Source organism: Helicoverpa zea, chromosome 6 (assembly GCF_022581195.2).
Source record: "Helicoverpa zea isolate HzStark_Cry1AcR chromosome 6, ilHelZeax1.1, whole genome shotgun sequence".
Taxonomy (NCBI): domain Eukaryota; kingdom Metazoa; phylum Arthropoda; class Insecta; order Lepidoptera; family Noctuidae; genus Helicoverpa; species Helicoverpa zea.
Window position 1 is genome coordinate 1,020,400 of NC_061457.1, and position 24,107 is coordinate 1,044,506.

The 24,107-nt window shown below is 34.9% G+C and overlaps 1 protein-coding gene across 4 annotated transcripts in view; it reads left to right on the forward strand.

Moving 5' to 3' along the window:
* LOC124631318 (disintegrin and metalloproteinase domain-containing protein 11) overlaps positions 1 to 24,107 on the forward strand; it is a 214,089-nt gene that overhangs the window by 94,776 nt on the left and 95,206 nt on the right. For all 4 annotated transcript variants that reach the window (XM_047165652.1, XM_047165653.1, XM_047165655.1 and 1 more), the window contains exons 5-6: positions 5,623 to 5,692; positions 18,954 to 19,100. In XM_047165652.1, coding sequence (XP_047021608.1) covers positions 5,623 to 5,692; positions 18,954 to 19,100 — 217 coding nt within the window. The remainder of the gene's footprint in view (positions 1 to 5,622; positions 5,693 to 18,953; positions 19,101 to 24,107) is intronic.

Here is a 24,107-nt window from a genome sequence, read left to right on the forward strand (position 1 = left end):
AACTGACAGATGAACTACGTAAAAGATAATATTCCTCTTTTGAGTGTGAGAGAATTTTTGACCGAATTTACTTTTACTATGATGGAAATATACATTTTAAATTGGTTCCTATTTCAGATTATGTGTTTTCTTAGTTGAAATGGTAATAGGAAATATGTTTTTGATATTATCCTACTAAGAAGTTAAGTTTGATTTGTGCTAATAAAGAAATATATTAAGAATTCTAAAGTAGATAATGTGAAAAGAAGTTCCTTTTGAATATAGTGTCTATATTACCAGTTCTTGTCTATGAGACCGACTCTTTGAATCTGTTTGACTAATCTATGTAATATTACTTAAAAGCATATGAATATAAAAAAAAATATATATCTATCGTAGTGATTTTATATTGTTTTATGCGAATTAGTAAAATATACTTAGTCCGTTTATTCTTCACTCTTAACTAAAAACCATAAATGAAAAAAATCTTCAACCTAAAATCGCGATAACCCATCCAATTATGTACCTAACCCACTATCACTTAGTCTTCACAAACAACACGATTCTCCCCTCCACTGCAGATTTATACTTGAAAGAACATATATTTCTTTGTTAGAAGCCACTTTATGATTTTCTTTATTGGCGTAGGTGAAAATGCAGTGGAAATTTTCACGTCGTGTTATAAATAGCATTTAGTGAAAGAGGTTGTACTTTATTCTGATGTGTTGCTTTTTGTATGCAGTGCAACGGTTGAAATGGGTGTTTTAAGTTTATTAGATTATGGGTTTTGAAGTTTTATTTGGGAACAAGTGTAGTGTAAATTATTTTCTTTATCCAAGCGATCCAAACCGGTTGGCCCCGGTGGGTGTTTTCGAGGCTACGCGGCCATTTGTACCGACACAGGTGCACTCTCTATGTCCTTCTGCCCATGGTCTGAAGAGACGGCAATGCAACATGATGATCCGGAGAGAAATTGTCATGCTCTTCGGAGCACGGGTGTATCGCCACCAAATGCCAAACTAAGGGCTGCTTCTTCATAAGATGGTTAATAGAAAAAGAGAGTTTCCGATCTGTTTTCCTCCTCAAATATTTATAAACGAAACCACAAATGGGACATGTCATAAATCCAATAATCTGTTAAACAATAAAATGTACCAGAAAAATATTGCTAGCAATAACATTCCCGTTTACCGAACACAAATCTAACACTAACGCCGGGAAATGGCGTCATAAGTTAAAAAAATCGCTAGAAACCATTTACATTGGACATCAATTTACCGATTTCCGTACCTTATGCAGCCCTCCGGCGACGAACGAGGAATACGTGAAATATGTATGACAAGATGACTGGTGCAAGTCATACGCGACAGCGGATAAGGCAATATACTTAAGACTAGCATTTGGCAATGCCAGATAAGTTCTCACTGGATTAATGATAATCGAAGAACTGCTAAATTAGAAACTTTATTCATAGTTTTATGTCTTCATTTATTACCGCACATTAACATTTCGCAATAACTATAAATTCTGTAACATTTATATTATTCAAACTACGTTTTTCATATTTATTAATATTGTCTATCAGTCACTGCCATTACTTGTGTAATATAAAGTAGTCTACGTCTGTTTCATGGGTGCCACCAATCTCAGCACCGAATTTAATATCAATGGGTTTAGCTATTTTTAACCGACTTCGAAACAAAAGGAGGTTCTCAGTTTAACCGGTTTGTATGTATTTATGTTTGTCCACGATTATCTCGCGTTTGACTGAAGCAGTTTTAGGTCATTGCTTAACTCACAGAACTGCTTTTGCTTTTACATGTAATATTACTAAGCATTGCTGTCGCTCATTACTTGTACCAAGACGTCTATAGCGTTTTGCTGTACACGAAAAATATGTTGTCGAAAATTGTTTACCGCGTACGTCGGCGTCGGTCGCGTCGGTCGCGTCGCTTGAATATGTCGTAAACTGCGTGCTTTATAACTTTCTTGTTTTCGCACTGATTTGTATGTCAAGTTGCTTCTCGCACGTTTAATGGGCTAAATTATAGGAGGTTAAAGTGAGGGTGTAATAAGCTGAGAAGTAAATCATAAAGTGTGAGAATTCTGCTTTAGGAGTGGGGCATTGCATTTTGAAGTGGGAAAAAGGATTATAACTGTTACACCAGGGGTCTTAGAGCGTTGATACTCAAATGTACGACTGACACTGCTACCAATTTGTAAATTCAGTAATCTTTGCAAAAGATAAGCTTTATGAACTATGTAGGTAGGTACTGTCAATTTACAACGTAAAGATAGTCACAAATTCTTGAATTTAAACTTAGAATTCATTCAAAAACAAAAGCAACTCAGTACTCACCTATTGGCTATTACCAACAATAGTAGTTACACCTAAAAGCTAGTGTTCCATATCCCGAACGATTTTGATATCTTCAAACAGTTCGAATACAGACCATCACATCACAGAGTAACAGAACGGTTCAGTGCGCTTCGTATCGTTAGACCGTTCACCATGCTGCTCTGTGGTTTTGCCCAGTCTACAGAAGAGAACGCACACGTCGATTTGTCGTGTACGGTGGAATTCCTCGAAATATATCATGCTGTTTGTATTAAATAACTCCTTAAAACGTTTGATAAAGGTAATTCTAACAGAGCACAAATATTTGTTAATGTTGCCATCACCAGGGCCCGAACCGAAGTAGATTTTGTTGAATTACTTGTATAAATACAAATACGTTGTTTTTCTATCTAAATCAATGTAGTTTTTATGCTGTATATTATGACAGTAGTTCCCAAGAGTAGCGGGTGAAACCGAAGGAAACCAGCTAGTTCACTATACCTACATGTTTCCTTAACTTAGAATATACATTTTAGTGAGGTATTGTCCAAACTTTTTTAATGGCGCAAATAAAAACTTTTATTTCGCCACATCATGTCGTCCGTAAATAATACATCACACGTCTAAATATTAACTTTCAACAGAAACCTGTTCTCGTTTACGAAAGTTTTATATTTTTATATTCTGACGGTTAAATTAAAACACACAAATACTCTGTTCTTTATTACAAAGTTGGATTTCGTGGCGTGTATTCGAAGTTGATTATTGTATAATACTTACTGGCAAACGGAAATTACAATTTATTTTAAGAACTGTTTTCAGTTTCGATTATAAGGTAATTATAATCATAATTGATGTTTTCGTAGAGCTGAAAATCTGTTAATTTTTTGTATTATATTAAAATAACTTTCCTTGAATTCTTGTTGAATACTGAAAATACTGGTTCAGTAAAATTCGTTCAATATTGCCACCATAAATCAGGGAAGGTTTAAAAAGCCATTTAATCCGATCTGTCAGTCTTTACAGAAATAGCACCACTTACACACTCTCGCATCACCATATAAATACCTTAATTAACCCTGCCCTGGTAATTAACGCCACAATTTGCGCAAATTTAAAGCATTACATCATTACCCGATGATGTGAAAAGACTCCAACACGTTACTCTGGCAACACTGTAAAATGCGCGCGAAAAACGCCATTATTAACACCGGTTTTACGAATTAAATCTATAATTAGACATAAGTAGCTTATTACGTGGTATTTGTTCGCTTTTCGGTTTTAATTTTAATTGAAATTCGAGTATTTTGATGCTGTTTAATGCTGTTAATTTAATGCTGCATTTTGTTTTCGAAAGTAGTTCACGATAATGTCAACCTTAATTTATTATTTCGAAATAATGTACAACAGTTTGATCAAAATATATGGTTTCAATAACTCTCTTCAATAGTAGCTTTTTAATACAGGAAGGGCTCTTAATCACCTTTTTTTAAAACCAATGGTGTGTTATTTGGATGTATGTATTTACTTATCAAGAACCACTATCTAATGATCTCTATAAAGAATCTTTACATACCACTACGAAATCTCAATATTATCCAAAGAGACAAAGTCTTTACCTACAATCAGCCAAACCGTACCTACAGCTGAACAATTAGAATTCACAGGGTTCATCACAAAACCCCGTCGCGTCTCACTATTGATAGTCCACGGTAATTCACAAACATCAGTAGGTACTGCAAAACACGAGCTCACACTCTGTGTACACGAAACGTCAGAATCCAACATGGCCGCCGACAATCACAGCTGATCGTGACTCCCGCCGAATACAATGGCGCGCAATAATCACATTTAAACTGACACGCTTTCGGCTTCATTAATACTGCTTTTGATAGAGATTTTGGGAATTTATTGCTTTTACTAGACGTAGCTAGGTTTTTTTTTTATGTCAAAAGTATTATTCTGCAAAGGTTTGCAAGAGGGTTACTTAAAATGATGAATGAGCTTAATGAAAATGAAGAATAGAATGGAAACTTCATGGTGCCACTTACCGGGCAATATTAAAGGCACAAATAATATATACTTGACATAACTATGGATAAGTATCAAATATTAAGAAAACATCTGAGACTAAAAACATGACTGTACATAATATTTGAAAGTTGCTCTATCTGATGTTTAAATCCTCAAGAGAATTTCGTACAACCAACAAATCACTCAACACGCAGTAAATTGGCAGTAATTTCACGCTGTTTACTACGAAAAGGCACAAACACTTGACGCAAAACCTCTATACATCCATAGCATAAGCGACCCCAAAAATCGAAACAAGGTCGGTCAAGTTCTTAGATCATTTGACCAACTGGAACCGTCATGACAACAAAATTCTATATAAAAATCTGACAAAGTACGTGCGGTGGGAGGCAACGCAACAAATAGTGATAGCTCGCTCATTCATTTTTGATCTCATCCTAAGCATATTTACGTCAAAATGTACAAACACATGCATAAGCTTGATGCACACACATCTATGTATACAAGTATGAGCGGTGCTATCGTACCTTTTAGTATGATGGAAAGGCACGGCAATAGCGTCTCCAGTTCGTTAGATTCTCTAAGGGGTGTTCGCAAACTGACGCCAAAAACCGAAAACTTTCGCGTCGGCCAACAAATTATAACAAAAACTGTTTTCGGGCAAATTAAAGTAATCAGCTAACCGACTGTGCGGAGCGAATGTTATGTTTCGTAATTTGAAACGTTTTTGTTACGTTGTTTTGTTTTTGACGTCGGTACGGTTTATTTTGACTAACCTAAATATTATTAGGTATGATGTAAACAGAATTGGGAAATAATAGGTGTTCGCTAATGTTGGTAATTAAATTAACAATCTATAAATCAATTTATTAAAAAAAATCTGCTTTCATAGCGATTGCATTTTCGCACATTCCTGGTACCTAACCCGTCGACAAAAACATACGAATGAATTACAGTACAAAATTATTTCAAATAACTAATTACCTATCAAATTGATGAATTTGAAATATTTTTGTGTGTTTGGCTGACAAATAAAATATATATATATGCCTACGACTTTTTAATTTGGAGATGGAGAAATATCTAATAAGACCTCTAGCTGTGGGTGCAGCATGATAAATCCTTCCATGTTCCTTCTTAAATCTTTATGTACCAGGGCCGCGGTAACTCTTTCGAACAATCCCGCAGCCCCACAAGCCGACATAATATTTGACAGTCATGTTTAAAAACTGTTATTTAGTGATTAATTAAACGTTTTCTCTTGTCCACAGGCAACTGCTAGCGCCAAACCTGAAGCAAACACAATACTTAGCAAATGGTGCCGAAAGCGACATCAGAACTGTAAGTACCTACTACTATTTTAGCTTAACCTTACTTTACACACTTACTCAATATTATACTTATATACGATCCAATTTCGCTATCGAGTGACTATTTGGTATTTTCTCGAAGGATTACCTCCTCAAACTGTGACTATCTATTTTCAAATATATAGCAAAATATTTTCGAGACTATAGAGCCTCTTTATCATCAGATCACTAAACAATAAAATAGTCACTAGTTCAAATATTATAGATAAATAATATCACCTTCATACGCAGAACACGAATATCCCGCTATCGGAGTTAAACTGTACCTCCCTCCCTAAACTTTCTTTTTTCCGACTATTTCAATACCAGTTTCGATATGAAATTAGTCGTGAAAACTTTATTTGTTCTAAGCACACCGTCGTTTGAACCGAGCACATAAGTTTTGAGAAAAAACTCCGAATTTTGCCTGATATTTCGTCCACTTGCCGAATATTTTTCATATAAAAATCGCAGCCAATATGAATGGCGTTATTTTTAACTACAAATATTTGATTGGATTCGAATTTTAGTTCTGTGCAAATGAAAATGAAATAAAACGTATCTGTACTCAAATAGATGGAAACTGAACACGGAAAATGATTCCTAAAATGCATTTTATATATTTGATGAACACGAAACACGACTACAGGAAGTTTGATGTAAACATTTTGCAATTAATTGAAATGAATCTGGATGGAAAATGAGTGTATTTCGTTTTAGAAAAAAATACCAGAAAAATCTGATTCATTATTTTTCTGAGCGATTCATTCATCAGGGTTATTATTATTTCAAACAATTATTTACTTTGTTAGCTTTTATGTTATTATTTATGTGTGTTGTTATTTACATTTTTAACTAAAAACTAGCATATTTGTAAATGTACCATTTTACGTATATTTTCCTACAGAGTAAATTAAGTACTTTGTGCACTCGCAAAAATTTCACAAAAAACTCAAACGATTCCCGGTGATTTTTCACATTTCGTAGCAAAAATCAAGCTCAAAAGCCAGCCCATTTCACAGCTGAAAACTAGAAACAGAGTTTTTTGAACGAATAAAAGTGTAAAACCAAAAAAATGCCTAGATTTCAATGCTGGGTGTCGACACAGTGAGCCCTGCCAATCTCTCTTCTACGTCCGACGGTGAAGCAGGCGTCTATTTTTGTCAGAACAAGCTATTTTTTTGACCAGTGCCATTGTTAGGGATGTGAAAGTGTTGCGGTCAGAGTTAGAGTAATTGGATTAGAAATCTTTGCTTGTAGTGTCGTTTTTAGACGTCTTAATCAACATTGCGCATTGTAGAGGACCGACTTCATTAAAATGTTATTGGATTCATACTTCCTTCAATTATTGATAACTCGCTAAGTACTCTAAATTCTTCTTTCCGATGTACAAACGTCAAAATATCATACTGTACCTACTCTTCACGTCACTATTGGACATACCGCGTTCCGACTCGGCGCCATCCCGCGGATTTATACCGAAACTTTTTAAATAGTCCCGGCGATTCGCAGACAGTTTCAACTCCGAGATTAAGTGGGCAGCGAATGAATTGTTTCCCCTAGTAAACTTGCAAGAAAACTGCACTTAAGATAAAATAGTGCAGTTTTCTGTAATTGCAAACTTACTACGTTGCAACCGAGTCGGATACAAAGTTGTAAGTGAGCGTTCAATCAAACGATGCTTCGAGGAACAGCCTGTATGTGCAACTGCGGGATTTTTAAATGATACCTGATTCTGATTAAAACCAATTATGAAATACAAATATCAAAATTGAATTGGTTACTTGTATGTAGGTATCGTTATTGCACTGAATAATTTTATGAAGGTTAATTTAAAATACATTTCTATATATTGGAGCTATGAGAGTTGAATAACAAATGAACGACTATATGACAAAAAATACAATCTAATAAAACAAAAGACAAACAGTACAATGTAAGCAACCTAAAATTATATATCTACTATTTATTTAACAGCGAAATAAAAACGGCGTCACCACAAAAGATAGATATATAGTAAGAGAGAATATCGGAGCGAACCAACAAGATTTGTGCCGCTGAAATGCTCGCTAGAATATTTTGTTCTTTTACCGAGCAAAATGTACGAACAAACGGAATCGAGAACTTTCGTGGACGATAACAAAATCGCCGGGAATTTGTCCCGCACTTTTGTTCGCGACTTTCGACTGCATAAAAAGAGAATACTTGCTTATCTTTTTGGTTGAATTCTCATATATAGGGCACACTCCGTTGCTTCTATACATACACTTATTGAATCTGAATATTATTTTTCTAATGATTTATCAAAAAGGTATGACAGATTTGACACGAAAGTATAAATGCATGAGAAACGTAATAAGTATTCATTCATATTTAAATGGCAAGCTGTTGCTCGAGGTTTCACCCTTGAAATATATCTATGTACAAGTACATTCATGACACAGAGGGGACAATGCAACAAACACTTTGATTTCAATAAACACAAGCTTTTACACTAAGATCATCTAGCTAGAGCTTTCCCTATCAACATTGACCTTCTCACCTATATAATCTACAAGTACATAGCAAGAGCGGAATAATAAACAATTAAAACCAATCTTATTTTCCTACCACATAAACAGTTTCTTGCCAAGAACATGGCCTTTTTCTTGCAACGAAGTTAATCTCGCAGTCACATGTTTAGACACGTACAAAGCAACTGGCCCTTATACAATATATACTATATAGTATACATATATTTGTAGGGTCTATTCTCTGTCTGGCGGTCCGTTTACATAGGCTGAAAAAGGCTTCAAAGGTTAGTCAGGACAAGAGGACGAATATAAAGCACAATACCTATTTTGGATAGAGGTGTTGTCTATTGGTTTATATATAGAGGTTGAACTTGTAAATGCTTGAATTATTTATCAAGTATAACTGAGATGTATATGCCAATGCAGAGGTACAAACCATCAAGAGTTAACACACTAATAAATACACATGACAAACAAATTATTTAACCCGCCTCTCGTGGGAACAATTTCTCGCATCTAGATAATATACATATGACAGTAACCTATTACCTTTCTCAATAAATGGGCTATTCAACACTGAAAGAATTATAACATCTAAATGGGACGTGTAGTTGAGATCGGCGTTTTTAAGAGACTGATATCTCTTCAGATTATACCTACATGGTTATTATTTTTTGGTATAAATAAGGGCCCTTTTATATCTAAACTTTAATCCGAAAAAGCAAAACAGCGACTGAAGATGTTCATAATAAAGACAGACGGACAAACCCGTCACAGTTTTCCTATCACAAATCAGATTAAAACACAAACATTTTCGCCCAAGAATATTCACTTAAATCCGGCCCAAAACGTTCCGTGGGACTTAGAGACAGTATTTGTTATAATATCAAACGTAAAGCCGCCTATTGAAGTGGACGAGCCTGACAAATCCTTGCATCCTATTCACAGGACCCGGAAAAATATTACAGAATCTTTCCCCCTACTTTATACAAGTTTCTTATTGTGGGATCAAACCCCACCCCCGAAGGAAATGCGTGAAATTAGAATTCGCGATATATTTGCAAAGGAGAGAATATTTTCGGAATGAATTCTTGCGTTTTTTTCGGATATAAACGTTCTGCGTTTGAATATTGGTTTGTTTAAGGAAATGTGGTATTGGTACTCTCGGTGGTAAAATGTGCGTTAATTGCAATTCTATTTATGTACTTTTATCGTATTACTAAAAGAATGTTCAACCCAAACAATAGTGAAAAATCTAAATCTTCTTTAAAACAACATCCTCTAGTCTTACCTTACAAAACTCAGAACAAAAGATTTCCTAAATAAAGTTTTAACACTAATTGCTTTAACAAAGGCGTCTAGAAAAATATCAATCCCCAAGTTACTTCCTAGCGGAATTTTGACAAAATAAACGCTCTCTGTTTTTAAGGCTTTCAAGGTTCATCAAATTGTAGTACTTAGAGTTCAGTGGAGTACCACTACTGAAAATCTAGGCCTTACAGACAGCAAAAAGATAGGCTTATTTGTGTTGGTCACTTTTATAAAGTAGTATTTACATTTGTGTTGACGAGGTCAAGATCAACTATGAGTATGAGAAACAACAACAAAATAGAATTTGTAGTAGTATGGTAGTAAAGTAACTTAAAGAACACTCATAAAAAAATTGTACATCTATATCCATCAACTGACTCTTTAAAAATCGTGTTCATTTCTGTCTTTGTCGGTTAATTCACCATCAGCCCTTTTATCGTCCCACTGACTGCTGAACACAAGCGCCTTCTCACACATACAAGGATATATTTATTCATTGTTGAATATATTTATTTCTGCTATACTTAGCTCTTTTTCTATCAGTTAATGATCTTACCCTTTTTCTATAAGTTTATGAACACTTGTCACCGGGCAAAACAATCCTTTTTCATCTTAACCTTGAACAAAACATCACCACCCCCACATCCCCAATCGAATACCCCTCACAGCAAACAGTTACGATAAAAGCACTATAAATCATTGAATCAGCCCAAGTTTCAGGTAATATCCTCATAAATTCAACATTCATTGAGCACAATGCTACCGCGGACCATTGAGGAACATTAGTCAAATGCAACTTGCACCAATGCAATGCAATGGTGTAAAGGTATGAGGTTGTTGAGGGTTAGTAAGTGATTGGTTGCTAAATCTTTAATACGATGTTATGTAATGTTTATGAAACAAATTTCTTATAAATGTGTTTTAGATTGTTCACGTTTGTTACTCTTTCACGCAAAAAGTATTAAACGGATTTTGATGAAACTTGACAGTAATACATTAAAATAAAATATAAACACTATAACAGATATTTAACTGACAAAATCAGAGTAACAAAAATCGGTTTCTCATAAATGTCTCGATTCCCATGCTTCTTATTCATTCACTCGCAAGAGGAAACTTCTTAAATTCTCTACAAATCACGCATCAAACATATTGTTATAGGTTTCACCTTTTTTGAAATAAAGGTGGATAACTTTATGACAGCCGGCTACATTTCACAATGTTTAAAATCATCCCTCCCTAAGCAGAACGAAATATTCCTTGTTTAAAGAAACCAAAATTAAGATCGCATACAGTAGGTATGTAGACAAAAATATACATATAATCATGTCTATTCCCGTATATATAACATACATTACAGGCATCTTTTTTTGGACAAAAAAAAATGGTATCTTCTAGTGATTCACTACTAGCTGTCAATGAGAGCAAAGCCTTACTATTCGAGTTAAGTGCCAAGTTATATCCAAGTAGTAACAAGCTCTTTGTTTAACGATTCTAAGTTGGAACTGTGACTGTTTAATTTCAATTGCTCTACGCCTTTTAAGAGCTTAAGTGTCGATGTGAAAATTTTTAATTATCATGTTTTTGTTGTTGTTTGTAGTTTTGTTTTTGTTTTAAAGTAATTTACTGTTTGAAGTGTTTCTTATTACTTAATGATTCTTCAGTAATAACAACATTTCTAATAGTTAAGTTAAGGGGTGTTCAAAAGGCTGGGAATTAAGTAAGATATTTCAATCTTTTAGACTAAGCCGATATTTAATTTAGATTAATGAGTTCATATCCAAATTGTAATAACAAACATTGGCCTAATTAGTTTATTCTTAATAATTATATTTAATGTTTAGTAAAAACGAAGGAGAAGTAATCAATTTGTTACAAAAACGAACACTTTCTTAAACTCCACATATTTTACCCTCGAATTCCTTTACTAAAATACTTTATTGTAGTAAAACATATATAAAACCTAACTCCACCAAACATAAATCACCAAAAAATCCACTACTTATCACGTTCACCCTACACGCAGTAAATCAAACTCTTATTTAATCTAAGCATCACAAACTCGAGGTTCAATAAAATCTCCAAAAGGAAGCTTTTGAGAAAAACGAACATTCCAATATTATCTTAAAACAATCTCTTACCCAATCTTCGTCCGCAGTCTTAAAATTTCAAAACTCAATTAAAACCAGTAATATTTTAATTGTCTAACTGATGAATGGACTGCCTCGAATGTTCTAGACACTTAATTGTTCTAGACAGGTAGATATCTGTCGAGATTCCGAAACTAATTTTAATTGATAAGACGGATTGGTTGTTGCTTTTCTTGGCTTTAAATTATTTATATTCTATAGGCGATTTGTATTTATGTCTCTGTATATTATATTGCCTGTTTATTTTTGGTCGTCAACCTAACTTTAGCTAAAAATAAACTATCTAAACCAATGAGCAGCAAAACAAAAATATGCATAAAAAAACTAAAACACAACGCTAATATCGCATCGTTTAAAAAAACAAAACGCAATCCGGTGTTGCAATTAAACGTAGGCAATGCTATCGCACCAACTTAGAACCGAGTTTAATTAAACCCGGGACAGGCCCGGCTTGCCCGGGTGGCCGGGTGCCCGGGTAAATAGCCCGCCGTGAGGACAAATCGATTGCATAACACGACGTACAACCGGGAAGACGAGCCAAGATGCTCGTTTAGCAGTTTTTCAAAAGGTGGATCATAATGTCTGGGATTAATCAGCGCTTTCGCAAAAAAGATAATCTTGGACTTCTGAGTTTGAAGGCGGATTGGATTCCATTCTGTTTTTCTTTTTTGTTCTCTTTTGTTTTTTTTTTCGCTGCTGCTTTCAGGAATTAATGGATGAAACCTTTGTGTTATTGGCGTTCAAGTTAATTGGATGTTTAAAATATCCGAAGCTCACTCACTTTGTTACCGGTGTTGTTTTACCGAAAATGTTTGTTTTCATACTCGTGTACTCAGAGTCGGTTTCGCAGAAAACAAAATAATTGATCACTTAGTAACTGAGCAACAAGCGAGAAGGCAAAGTTGCTATCCAAAATTTTACAGTATAACTTTTTATGAGTCCTGCCATCCGCTTTATAATCTGAAACATTATAACCTTTTTACGCACGAGAAAAAATTCCCCTACAACAATAAAGAGCTGACTTTCGATAATCTTCCAATCCGTCAGCAATGAAATCATTCGCAATAACGTATCAGGATCGCGTAATCTCCCACTTGAGGACATCACTTTAACCTCGCCTGCTTCAATCACGAGCATTTTTGTACACACGAGAATACGCGAATCTTAAAAAAATCTCGATTCGCTATCGATCGTCGAACATCGGAGGGTAGTAACCCTACATCGACGGAGGCAAACGGTTCAGAAAGTCGTACTTTTCTATGCAAACGTCGGTAGATAAGGCCCTCGTAAAACTGTATCGGTGGGCAAGGCGGGGTCTATCGCTTGGAAGTTATCGAATAGCTGTGCTAAGTCTTTGCTAGTGTTAATGGCGTTTGTATACCAAATAGTTCGGTCATATTATTTTACAGTCGAAAATAATATTTTAAAGTAAAAAAATACAAAATATAAACAGTTAAAATCAAACAATAAATGGATTATAAAATTCCAATTTCAAACGAAAAAATGGCGCAACAAAAGAATTAGTAATTTCAAAAACAATATGCCACGTCACTAAAACGATTAGCTGGATCCATTTTGAATAAAAAATGTTCTAAAATACATTCTATATTTGAATTTGAAAATACAATGTGGCCAATTCGTGGCCAGCAATAAATTGAGATTGGACTCCGATTACTGCCATACCATTTATCTTAGATCCCTGGAGGAATAAAGTTGAAAACATCAAATTATTTTTTCTTCATCTAATTTTTGTTTGCTACTAAAGGTGATTCACCAAAATAAATGAGTGAATTTTTACTTACTTTCAATACTATTTTATACACTGTTCTTACATAAAGGTGAAACAGGCTATTTTTAACTGACTTCACAAAAAGGAGGGGGTTATCAATTCGATTTTTTTTAAGAAGAACATTCGCTCCGTTCACCTTCAATAAGTATCTCCTGTTTCGAAAAAGAGCACATTATGATAATAATATGAGCAGCAAAGGTACAATTTGCTATTCCAATTTTAAAATCGGATTGTTTCAAGCCAGTCTGCCTGTTGCGTCGCCGTTTCTTGCTGCATGGAGGTTTTAATTCTGTTTTAGTTTTCAAGATCAGCAAAAAGTAGATATCTGATTTTATGATACCCTCTAAAAGAGTCTAGACGAACAAAAACTTGTTCAAGGTTACGACTGGATTAAGCTATCCGTTTTACTGTTCTAGGCTCCACTACTCCAGTATTATATGTTTGCTTTCTAAGTGGTTAGGTATTCTATTTTGCACATTGTTGTCTCTATTTTCTAATAGTAAAACACCCAAGACATTCAAGATTGCTTCAATCTTTGTAAGAAAAAAAATTGAATCAATCCTACATGTAAGTGACCTCTGACGATTTAATGCAGCCATTAAATATTTCTATTTAAAAAAACTATTAAATCTAAATTCTTTTTAAGATTCCATTCACAGAGGTCACCATTTCACAATACACAACCTGAATGCGGTAAACTCCCATATAATTTACGACCCCATAAAAAGACGTAACTTGACGTTACAGATAAATCAAGAGGTTGATCGGAAAATGCTATGGTTAAATGGATAACTGTAAACTATTGTATTGTGTAGAGAAGAAAACTATACTTACTTGACTTGGGAATAGTAATTAAGTCGGTAATATGATTTGAAACCATTCATTTCAGCAATGTAGTACTAATATTTACCATATAACAGACTTGGAGATATGCTGTATTTCTTTTTCTTGGATAAACCCTGTGAAGCTGCAAATTGAGCAGAAAATATTATTTTAGATCAATTAAATAAAATTTGCTATGGTAAAAAGTGATACCTTAGAAACGGAGAAAGTCAATTTTTTATCTAGCCGCGGGACGTAGTTACCTTGGGACGCAAACAAAGTCACAGAAAAAAACTAGTAAATAACGTTATACAGTATCACGTATACTGAGTCAAACACACAGGTACAAGTAGTATATTCACACCGTGTGATACCCCCGACAATACGAATTGACGTCTTTGAAAGCATTCACAGAACAACGGCATAACATGCGACCGTCGACCGCGTATACACAATATACATATACGTATATACAATATACATTACGTATAATTCAAATACGTGATCCGCAGTGACTACATATCTTTGCACTGCAGTGTACGTGCAATATCGCACCGCACGTTTAGTACACTGCATTTCATAATTATGTAGGTAAGTATAAACAGAAATGTACGGGGAGTTTTTGGACAAATATTTTTCATGTTTTTGTGTTTATTGTGTGAACGTGGATTATTGGCAATATTAACTGGTTCGAAGTAAAATCTCAGACATAGGAACGTTTATAATATACTGCGGTTTCACCCGCGTCCCGTGGGAACTACAGCCTGTACCGGGGTAAAATACAGCCTATGTTACTCAGGAAGACTAAAGCTTTTCAACAGCAAAAGGATCAAATAGATTAAATAGTTTCGAATCTTTTTGGGTACAAACAAAAAAATTTTTCCTGTTTGTTCGATTAGTACAGAAGAGATTTATAGAGCTTTTTAATTATAATTCCGTTTCTTAACTACGATGTCAAAACTAGTGAACCCATTAATTCGATTCCTCCTAACTTTCCTTTCAACATCCAAGTGACATGGAATCCTGAAGTCAGCTAGCGAATTGACGGAGAGGAGACTAGGATAAATTGCACAGAGGACTATTTGAGGAGACGAGGGGAGTGGGGGGGAGAAGGTGAGGAAATTCAAATTGGATTGAAGGAAATTTAGATTAGATTAGATTGAATTTCCCCTACACCTTGTTTAATTTAGTGTAGCAAGTGCGATACTGTTTTTTCCCAACTTTTTTCGGTAATTGCTCGCACAATTGATGGTACAGGTAATTTTAGAAGATATTTTTTGAATTTTATTTCTGTTTAATCAAATTTTGATGGAGTTAGGTAAAATTTAATGTACAAAATGAGAGCAAAAATATTTTTCGACATACTCGGGGATGATTCATTTTAGAATTTGTTCAGCGATTTATTTTTATGCCTATTTATGTGTTGGTGTGTATTTACGTTGATGAAAAATGAAAATGGGTCTCAATCTAATACAATTGTTCCACGTACCGTGTATGTTTGTATAGCATGTTTTATCTCATCTCTCCTTCAAGTAAATAAATCCTTAGCATAACATTTTAGAAATAATTTTCAATACTATTAAGGAAAATTTTACTAGGATAGTTTTTTTTGTGTTGTAAAATAAGGAAAAAAACAATAATAAACCTCCCATCTAATTAAAGAACTGAAATACTATCACCAAACTCATAAAACAACTTACCTCGCTGTCTTCGCTATGAAAAATGAAACATACGCGGCCAAACGAATTTCACCCCCACCGTCCGCCCCACCCAGCAGCCATGGGTGGGTTGGGGGTGATAATTACACCACAGTACTTACCAGATGAAAAATGGAAGCGGTCGCGTCGCAAAATGTTTTCTCAACTGGCAACACTGTGACAGCGTGAAAGTCTTTTTGATAACTAAATATAACCTACGTGGTTAAGGAACTCTTTATTGTCTATTCTATGAACTCATTATTCCCAGTGGGTGGCTGGTTTTCTTGAAAAACTGTTTAAAAATATTTTATTTATAATTTTATTAGTGTACCATATTTAGAACATTATACACTGTCTACATCTGTTGCCGGTTCAGTTGGTTTTATTTGAAAGCCTTACGTACACACATATAGTTATTTATTTATACAAAAAAAATGTTGAGGATGGACTGCTTACAAAATAAGAGATTCACTCATACTTATGACAAAACCACAAACCAGCACTTATCTAGGCCTAGACTTTCAGTATAATGACCAGCCACTTCAAGAATTGTTCCAAAGAAATATTTTTTGTAAAAACCCAACAATATTGTGTTAAAAGAAAAACAAGGACCATCGTAGTACTTTTGAAAATGATTGATGACGCTGTGAAGGAGCTCGGCGAAAGAATTTTGATATAACTAGCTTTTCTAAGTAAGAAAAGAGTCTTATTACAGTATTATATTTTTATTTTAAAGGTATTTTTCGAGATGGCAGGGAAAATTGATTTTGTTGCCGTACTGTACAATTTGGGATGGTTATAATTCTTATTTGATAAATTCGTACGAATTTCGGTCTAGGCTATGAAAGTAGTCACTTATGATTTCTGGTAGTATTGTAAATGTTGATTTACTTACAATAATGCAAGTAAATATTCACATGTGACGCCATCAGCAAATTTTTAACAAGAAAACCTTATTCCTGAATTACCCCATTTGCTCAGGATTATTAGATTAATAAATGTACAAAAAAATAATGTCAAAACAACGTCACTCGAAGTGTACCATTCATTTCATTCATTGAATGAATGAAAACCTTTCCGATTTCTTGTGAGCGTGCGGTTCGGTCTTCCATTCGTTCCATTCGCCACTGAGCGAAAAAAAGAACGCAGTCTAATTGCGAGTCAGGCTTTTACGTGATGGCCATGAAATCAGCGATGCGATGTGAAGACAAGTTCCTATTTTCCACATAAACATATTGCAATAGCGTTTTTGCTTTGACTCGACTTAAAGTTCAGGTTTCTTTGAGATGCACCAAAAACAGATTTGAAAAAAAAAATAACTAAGAAAGTTACATAGGCCCATATAGTCGAACTCAAGAGGCAAATACTTGACCCACTGAGTATCCAACGTGTATTTCACCAACAAGAACAATTAATTTACATTTCTTCAACCTTTTTAAATCTGTTAACCCCATAGACATAATATTAGTAAACAGGACTGCGCATATAAACCCAAAAAACGAGCCGAGTGAAACAGATAGTACGGAGGCTGTCTGTCCCTTTCTAATAGGGTGACTATGAGATTAAGCTATGTGAGACAAATCCGAATTTGCTAAGATTATTAAACACAGATTAGTATTGAAGTTTTAACTTACGCAGTTTGTGACCTTAAGATACTAATAAAGGCTTTTAATAATTAGCGGAAATTAGCAGTATAAAAGCAGGAAGATTCGAAGTGAAGACTGTTTTTTTTGTATTTCTACTTCATATATAGACTGCTGAGCCATTTATGTCGCCTTTCTTCATTTTTTGGGAAGCTATAACAATAGTACAACAGTTTTAAAATCCATCACCCATATTTTGACTCGTTACAAGAATTCATGGGCACCCTAGTTGTTTGGTTTACGAAAATGTTATTATTAGCTAACCTGTGGAACGATATATTGCAACCACCATAGGATTCACATTTGCAAGTAGAAACGCAACACTTTTCACCATTTTAATAGTTTAAATTGATTTAATACAAAAAAATATAAACAAAATTTTAAATGCTGATTACGCGCCAAGAATGTTCAGGGTTACCGCTAGAAAATAAAAAAAAGCAAAATAAAAATTTATGTTGTTTATGTTTTAATAATAAATACGAATAAATTAATGCGATTGTTATTAATTTGTTGACTTACAATTGTTAAAATAAGATAAAAATATAAGTGATTCAATTGTTTTTTGGGAAGACAAAACTTTTGATCACAACATTTTTTTTATGCTGGCAAGGTGTTAGAAAGAGACAGACAGCCTCCGTTCGAACTATCCCTCTCGGCTCGGATTTGCCTCTGTGTATTATGCAATCAATTTAGTACCTTATTGCGTAAGAATAGAGTTCATTTTCGTAAATATATATTTTGAGCGTGCGCAATCTTGTTTAGTAATATTATATCTATGGTTAACCCTCATACGGTACCTCTATGGCCCTACACTTACATAGCATCTTTTTCCCTTCAGTTAAAGGACGATACTCGTGAATGACAAATTAGGAGTCCTCCCAGCGCATGAAATTGCTCCACAAGAGTATTTGATTGAATTCCAACCACTTTTTATATTGCGATCATATTCAATGCTATATTTAGAAAGCCTTTTATGGAATCTCGAGCTTTTGTGTACTGATTTACGATTAAATTTCTCGATTATATATTTTCTAAATTATGGTTTCACTTTGCTTGTTCAATAAATCTTTCGAAGTTTTTTGTGTCGTGACAGTTTTGGCAAATTAGAAAATACCAATACCTTTAACAATACAGTGATTTCTCATACTCAGACATCTGTTTAGAGCAAATAACCCCAGATATTCTGGAGTCTGGATTCACATTTATAAATAGTGCAGTAAATGTAGATCGAATTCACGATCTCTCAATCACCAGACGTCTTCTCACTTGGTCTATTCCCTCTTACCAAAATTCATCACAGCGTCTAACCACCACTCCTTATTCCTCAGGAAATTGAGCACTGCTACTACCACGGCACAGTGAAGGACTACCCCGGAGCATCAGCAGCTTTCCACACGTGCAACGGCGTCTCCGGGGTCATCCACATCGGCAACGAGACCTTCGTCATACACCCCTTCTACGGGGGTGACTTGTCGGTCAGTAACGCTTGCTTTTTTACGATAAAAAGAATGGACTGTACTATATAGGATTCGTTTTCGTCAAGAGATACTGGGTACTTGACTGCTAAATGATATTGAGTATACTCGAGGCTTCAACTGACTGTTTTTTTTTGTACATTTTGAACTAGGAAGTAACAAAATCATTTGAAGAGAATTGGACTTGGTTTGACAACTTTTAAGTAGACATAGCTTATGATTTCATGAATGTCCATTCTTTTCGTCTAATATCGAGTGTTAATATAAGTGTTTTTTCAAGTATTGAGTTTGATAGATACGTTATAATTACATTCAATCACACATCCAGAAAAAATATCAATGTTAAAAATATTTTATGTTGTCGATTTCTACTGTAGGTAATATATTTTTTCTATATGACAAGGTAATTGTTATTCATCAGAATTATTATAAGTCATATTTATAGCTCAACCGTATTTGAGCCGCACGAGTAACGGATTATTAAATAAAATTACATTAAAACGAAACCTCCAGAATACTACAAAATGGAATTCTTAGAAACAGTTGTAACGAAAGCCTCATATTCCAAGAAAAATATTCTCATTTTCTTTTAACCAACGTTTACTGAGATTAAATCATTATACTCTATTAAGTACTTTGATTAAAATCGGGCCTTAACTTATTCCCAGCTTGGCCTCAAGTTGGCCCCAATTTGGCCTCAAATAGGCACAATAATTACAGCCCCACTTAGCCGGGCGAAATTAAAAAATACTTTTTATTTGTAATCTGTTTCTGTAATAGTCCAATTAAAGTGAAATAGATTAGCTTTTTTTATTTAGAGCTCGCTTAATTGAAAAGTCGAAAGTTAGGGGTAGTTTTTGGTTAGTTTTTTCGACTAATCTAGGTGGGCTAAATGCTAGAATGGCGGAGTATTAAGTTGAGATAGACTGAGTTAGTTTAATTGATCGAATTTGATTTAAAAATTATCATGACATGAAATCGCATTAGTTCGATTTGTTGAACATAGAATGAATTTCCAATATAGAAGTTTTTAACGTGTCGTGTACGAGTACGCACGGCCGATATCAGACCACCAAAAAGTTTTATGGGACTTATTTACTATCACATTTAAAATAAAATAATAGCCAACCATCGGGCCACCGCTCAGCCAAGTTGATCTTCCGTTGATGCCCTAAAAAAGACAGATTGTCTCGAAGTAAGTAAAAGACTATCAATTTTATACACAAAAACATATGAAAAAATACACAGAAACCTATACAAAAACAAGTTCCCATGTACCGTTTTAAATCCATCACAGAAAATTGCGTATAGCCGAGTCGGTCTGTGTCCGCTTCGAGTATGTAGGTGATCAATCTTATCTCAAGTATTTTGTTTCGCTTTTAAAAGAAACTTTATATAAAGGTTTTAGAGGAATATGCTACTGGGGATAGATGTCTGGTAAATTGAAACAATGTGGGCGTTGTTTTCTACGGGGCAATTCTAATGGTTAAATGTTATAGAACTGGGCTGTTTTACTTATGGTTCATACTTCGACACTTTGAACTGAGGACTGTGACTGTGGTTGTTACCAACACAATTAAACTAAGAAAACACTGGATTAAACAAATTAATAGTAGGCACGCGTTGAAAAGCCTTTTCAGCAGTTGTTGTAAGTTGGATACATGATAATCCGAATATAATCCCTAAGATTTATTATTGAAATAAACATTTATACCTAATAATTCCAGGCTGTCAACAACTTTCCCATACAAAATACTTGTCGTACGTTAGCAAAAATTCAGTAATCCTGAAGTAAGTAAAAACGCGTCAAAAAGAGCTATTTATGTTATTCACAAGCATTTTCTTTAACGACTCGAATTCTTTTCATGTGCCTACTTTCGATAAAAAAATGGTTTACATTTGTAAGCTTCCAAGATTGCTTGGTATAAGCGATAAGATTAAGCGAGAGCGGGTTACAATGTGTATCCTGAGGTATAAGTCAGTAATTCTGAACCCTAATTTCTTCGCATAGTTTTTAAGGAATGAAAGAAATGGTCAGATATACCTAAGAATATTTTTTTTTTATCGAAGACACTATCTAATTTTCCCTTACCTTAGGCTCTTCAAAAATAACAAATGTATTACAACAGGCGTTATTAAGGCAAATGTATTACAACACCTTACTACTAAGACCAAGATGGTTGTCTTTCAGGCTTCCATCTTAAGCATACTCTTGTACGGAGCTGAAACCTGGACATCGTATGCAAAACAGGAACGTCGTCTTAACTGCTTTTACATGCGTTGCTTACGAAAGATCTTGGGTATAACATGGCAAGACAGGATCACAAACGAGAGGATTCTAGAAATTGCACAGCTGCCTAGTCTGACGGCGCTCCTCAAACAGAGACGTCTGCGTTGGCTAGGGCATGTGCATAGGATGGAACCCTCTCGATTACCACGACGTGTTCTTCTCGGTGCAGTAGCGAATGCAAAAAGAGATGTTGGGAGGCCGTTGCTTCGTTTCAAAGACTGCATCAAGCGAGACATGGCAGCATTTAAAATCGACCACCGTGACTGGGAAAGGCTCGCAGGGAAACGTCCTGAATGGCGCAAACGTGTCGCAGAGGGTCGCTGCGATGAAGCCTGGTTCGGAGTGCTTGCTGACAAGAGACAGAAAAGACATGAACATGGTTCGACACTAATGGCCAGTTACTTCTCTTGTCAAGCCTGTGGTAAGAAATGTCGCTCTCGTATCGGTCTGTTCAGTCACGAAAGGCGTTGTATCACAGACACCACCACATAAATCGTCTGCAATAGACGAAAAGGCCGTTGCTCATTGATCAGTCAAACAAATGTGAACAATAGGGACAATATAGGGTTGATAAAAATCGAACTAAATGGTAAACATTAGCTTCTTTCACTATAGTGTCGCAGAGCACCCTTCCAAGTTCAATACAAAAAAAACCCGCTCCGCTCATAACTCGAACCAAAATAAAATTTATTAAGGGCGCGCACAAATTTGTCGTTGACAAGTATAACACATTCACACTCCACGAAGCCCTGATTGCAGGGTTACGTATAAGCACCTACAGTAACAGGGTTACAGGGCTACAGGCGAGGGATTGACAAAACATCGCTCTGAAAGAAACCATAATTTATGCCGCAAACCGTGGGAGAAATGGCCTCTTTAATATTCAAGCTTTTAACACTTCGCGCGTTGCTTCTGTCTTGTTTATACCGATATTGTTATACAGGCGTATAACAGTATCGGTATATACCTATAGGGTGTTGTGTATCAAGAATCTTTATTTTCTTATTAATTTATAGATTGGAACAGTTACTGACTTCAACTTAGTCATTCATGACTGTGCATAGTGATTGAATGGCTAGTTTAACAAGTTCGCTGCAACATAATGTTAACTATGTAATTCTGGGAGTTTTAGTGACTTGTAATGTAAGTCTACCTGAAAAAATGTATGATACAAATATAACCTCTTACTCTTAAACTTTAATCAACATACCGAAGTAAACTACATAAATTAAACGAAATAGTAAACTTCTAAACAATAATTCTATTAAAACAGTATAATAAGCTCCACGAATAAACACATAACAAATTCACACCATCATCGTTAACATTACAATTAATACCCATAGCATTAAAACTATTTCACAATAACAACAAACATTTTTATTTCAATTAGTTCCTCATAATTGAATTTTCATTGGATAAAATACGCGCGCAATATTTGTAATACAGGTAAACATAATGAAGTATAATTGATAATTAATAAAGAGCGGCCTCGGCTCGCATCATTTTATTGTAATTAAATTACTGTGATGTTATTAATTGTGTTATAATTATAAAGGTACCTTGTCATTATTAATACTGAGTGAAGGCCGTTTTGGGAGTGCTTGATGTCACATACATATATTTCCTACATGTATATATGAGTATGTATGTGTATAAGTAGACAGACACACACAAACTCAATTGTTCTCCAAGGTTCCATAGTGAATTTGTCTGTGTATTTGAGTGTCTGATTTTCAATCCTTGAATAAAAGCACAGAATTTTCAAATATGTGCTACTGTCGTTTCTTGGTGAATCTAAACTAAGAGTAAATGAAGACAAGCAAAAATAATAACTGCGATACTAGATTTTGTTTGACCAACAGCGAAATTTTCAATAGGTACATTAACTACACTCCTTACTTCAAACAACGTCAACAGATAAATAATCCATCGAGCACACTCACAAACAAAGCGGTACACACACATCGACAGCCAGCTATAAGGCCCGGCACAGACAATAGCGCCCTTATCTCCCGTGACCCGCGAAACAAAAGCGCTGGAGGGGCAAGATTAATAGATCGCCGTTATTGTGTTCTAGCCTTATGATCACCTGCCCGAAGGACACTTTGATGTTAGTATCAATCTGAATTTTGAATCAGCTTAAGTTTATTTCTCTATGGGAGATGAAAAGAGTGTTTTATTATCTGTAGAATCGTGATAAGAAAAGTGGCCTGATACAGATAGATGTTGTTTGTGAGTGTTGCCTAGGTAATGAATGATTAAAGCCTTCTTAGCTAGTTCAACCTTCTTTTGATCTATGGATAAGATTTGGTATTCTATATAGTAACTCGTGATAAGGAGGAAATTCTTTACAGACGCCAGAAAATCTAACAACCAGACTTACAAAAGGTTGCTTGAGTGACTTTGTTGAGGGGGTCAGGTAGGCATTCGCTCCATGTAAAACCAAGGTACTAAGGTGCATCCATTTAACTGGAATAACCCCAAAATAGTTGCAAAAAGGCTAGGCAGATAATACCCAACACCTTACTAAAAAAAACTTTTACACAAAATCCCAAAAAAAAAACCTTAGCAAACATTTCGTCCCATCATAAAAACGGGCAGCTTAATTCAAGGGGACAATCCAGTGATTTATACCAACGTTTAAACAGAGGCGTTTACTCTCTGTCACTTTAGTCCGTAATAAGTACACATCAAATAGGTAGGCACTAAGTTTG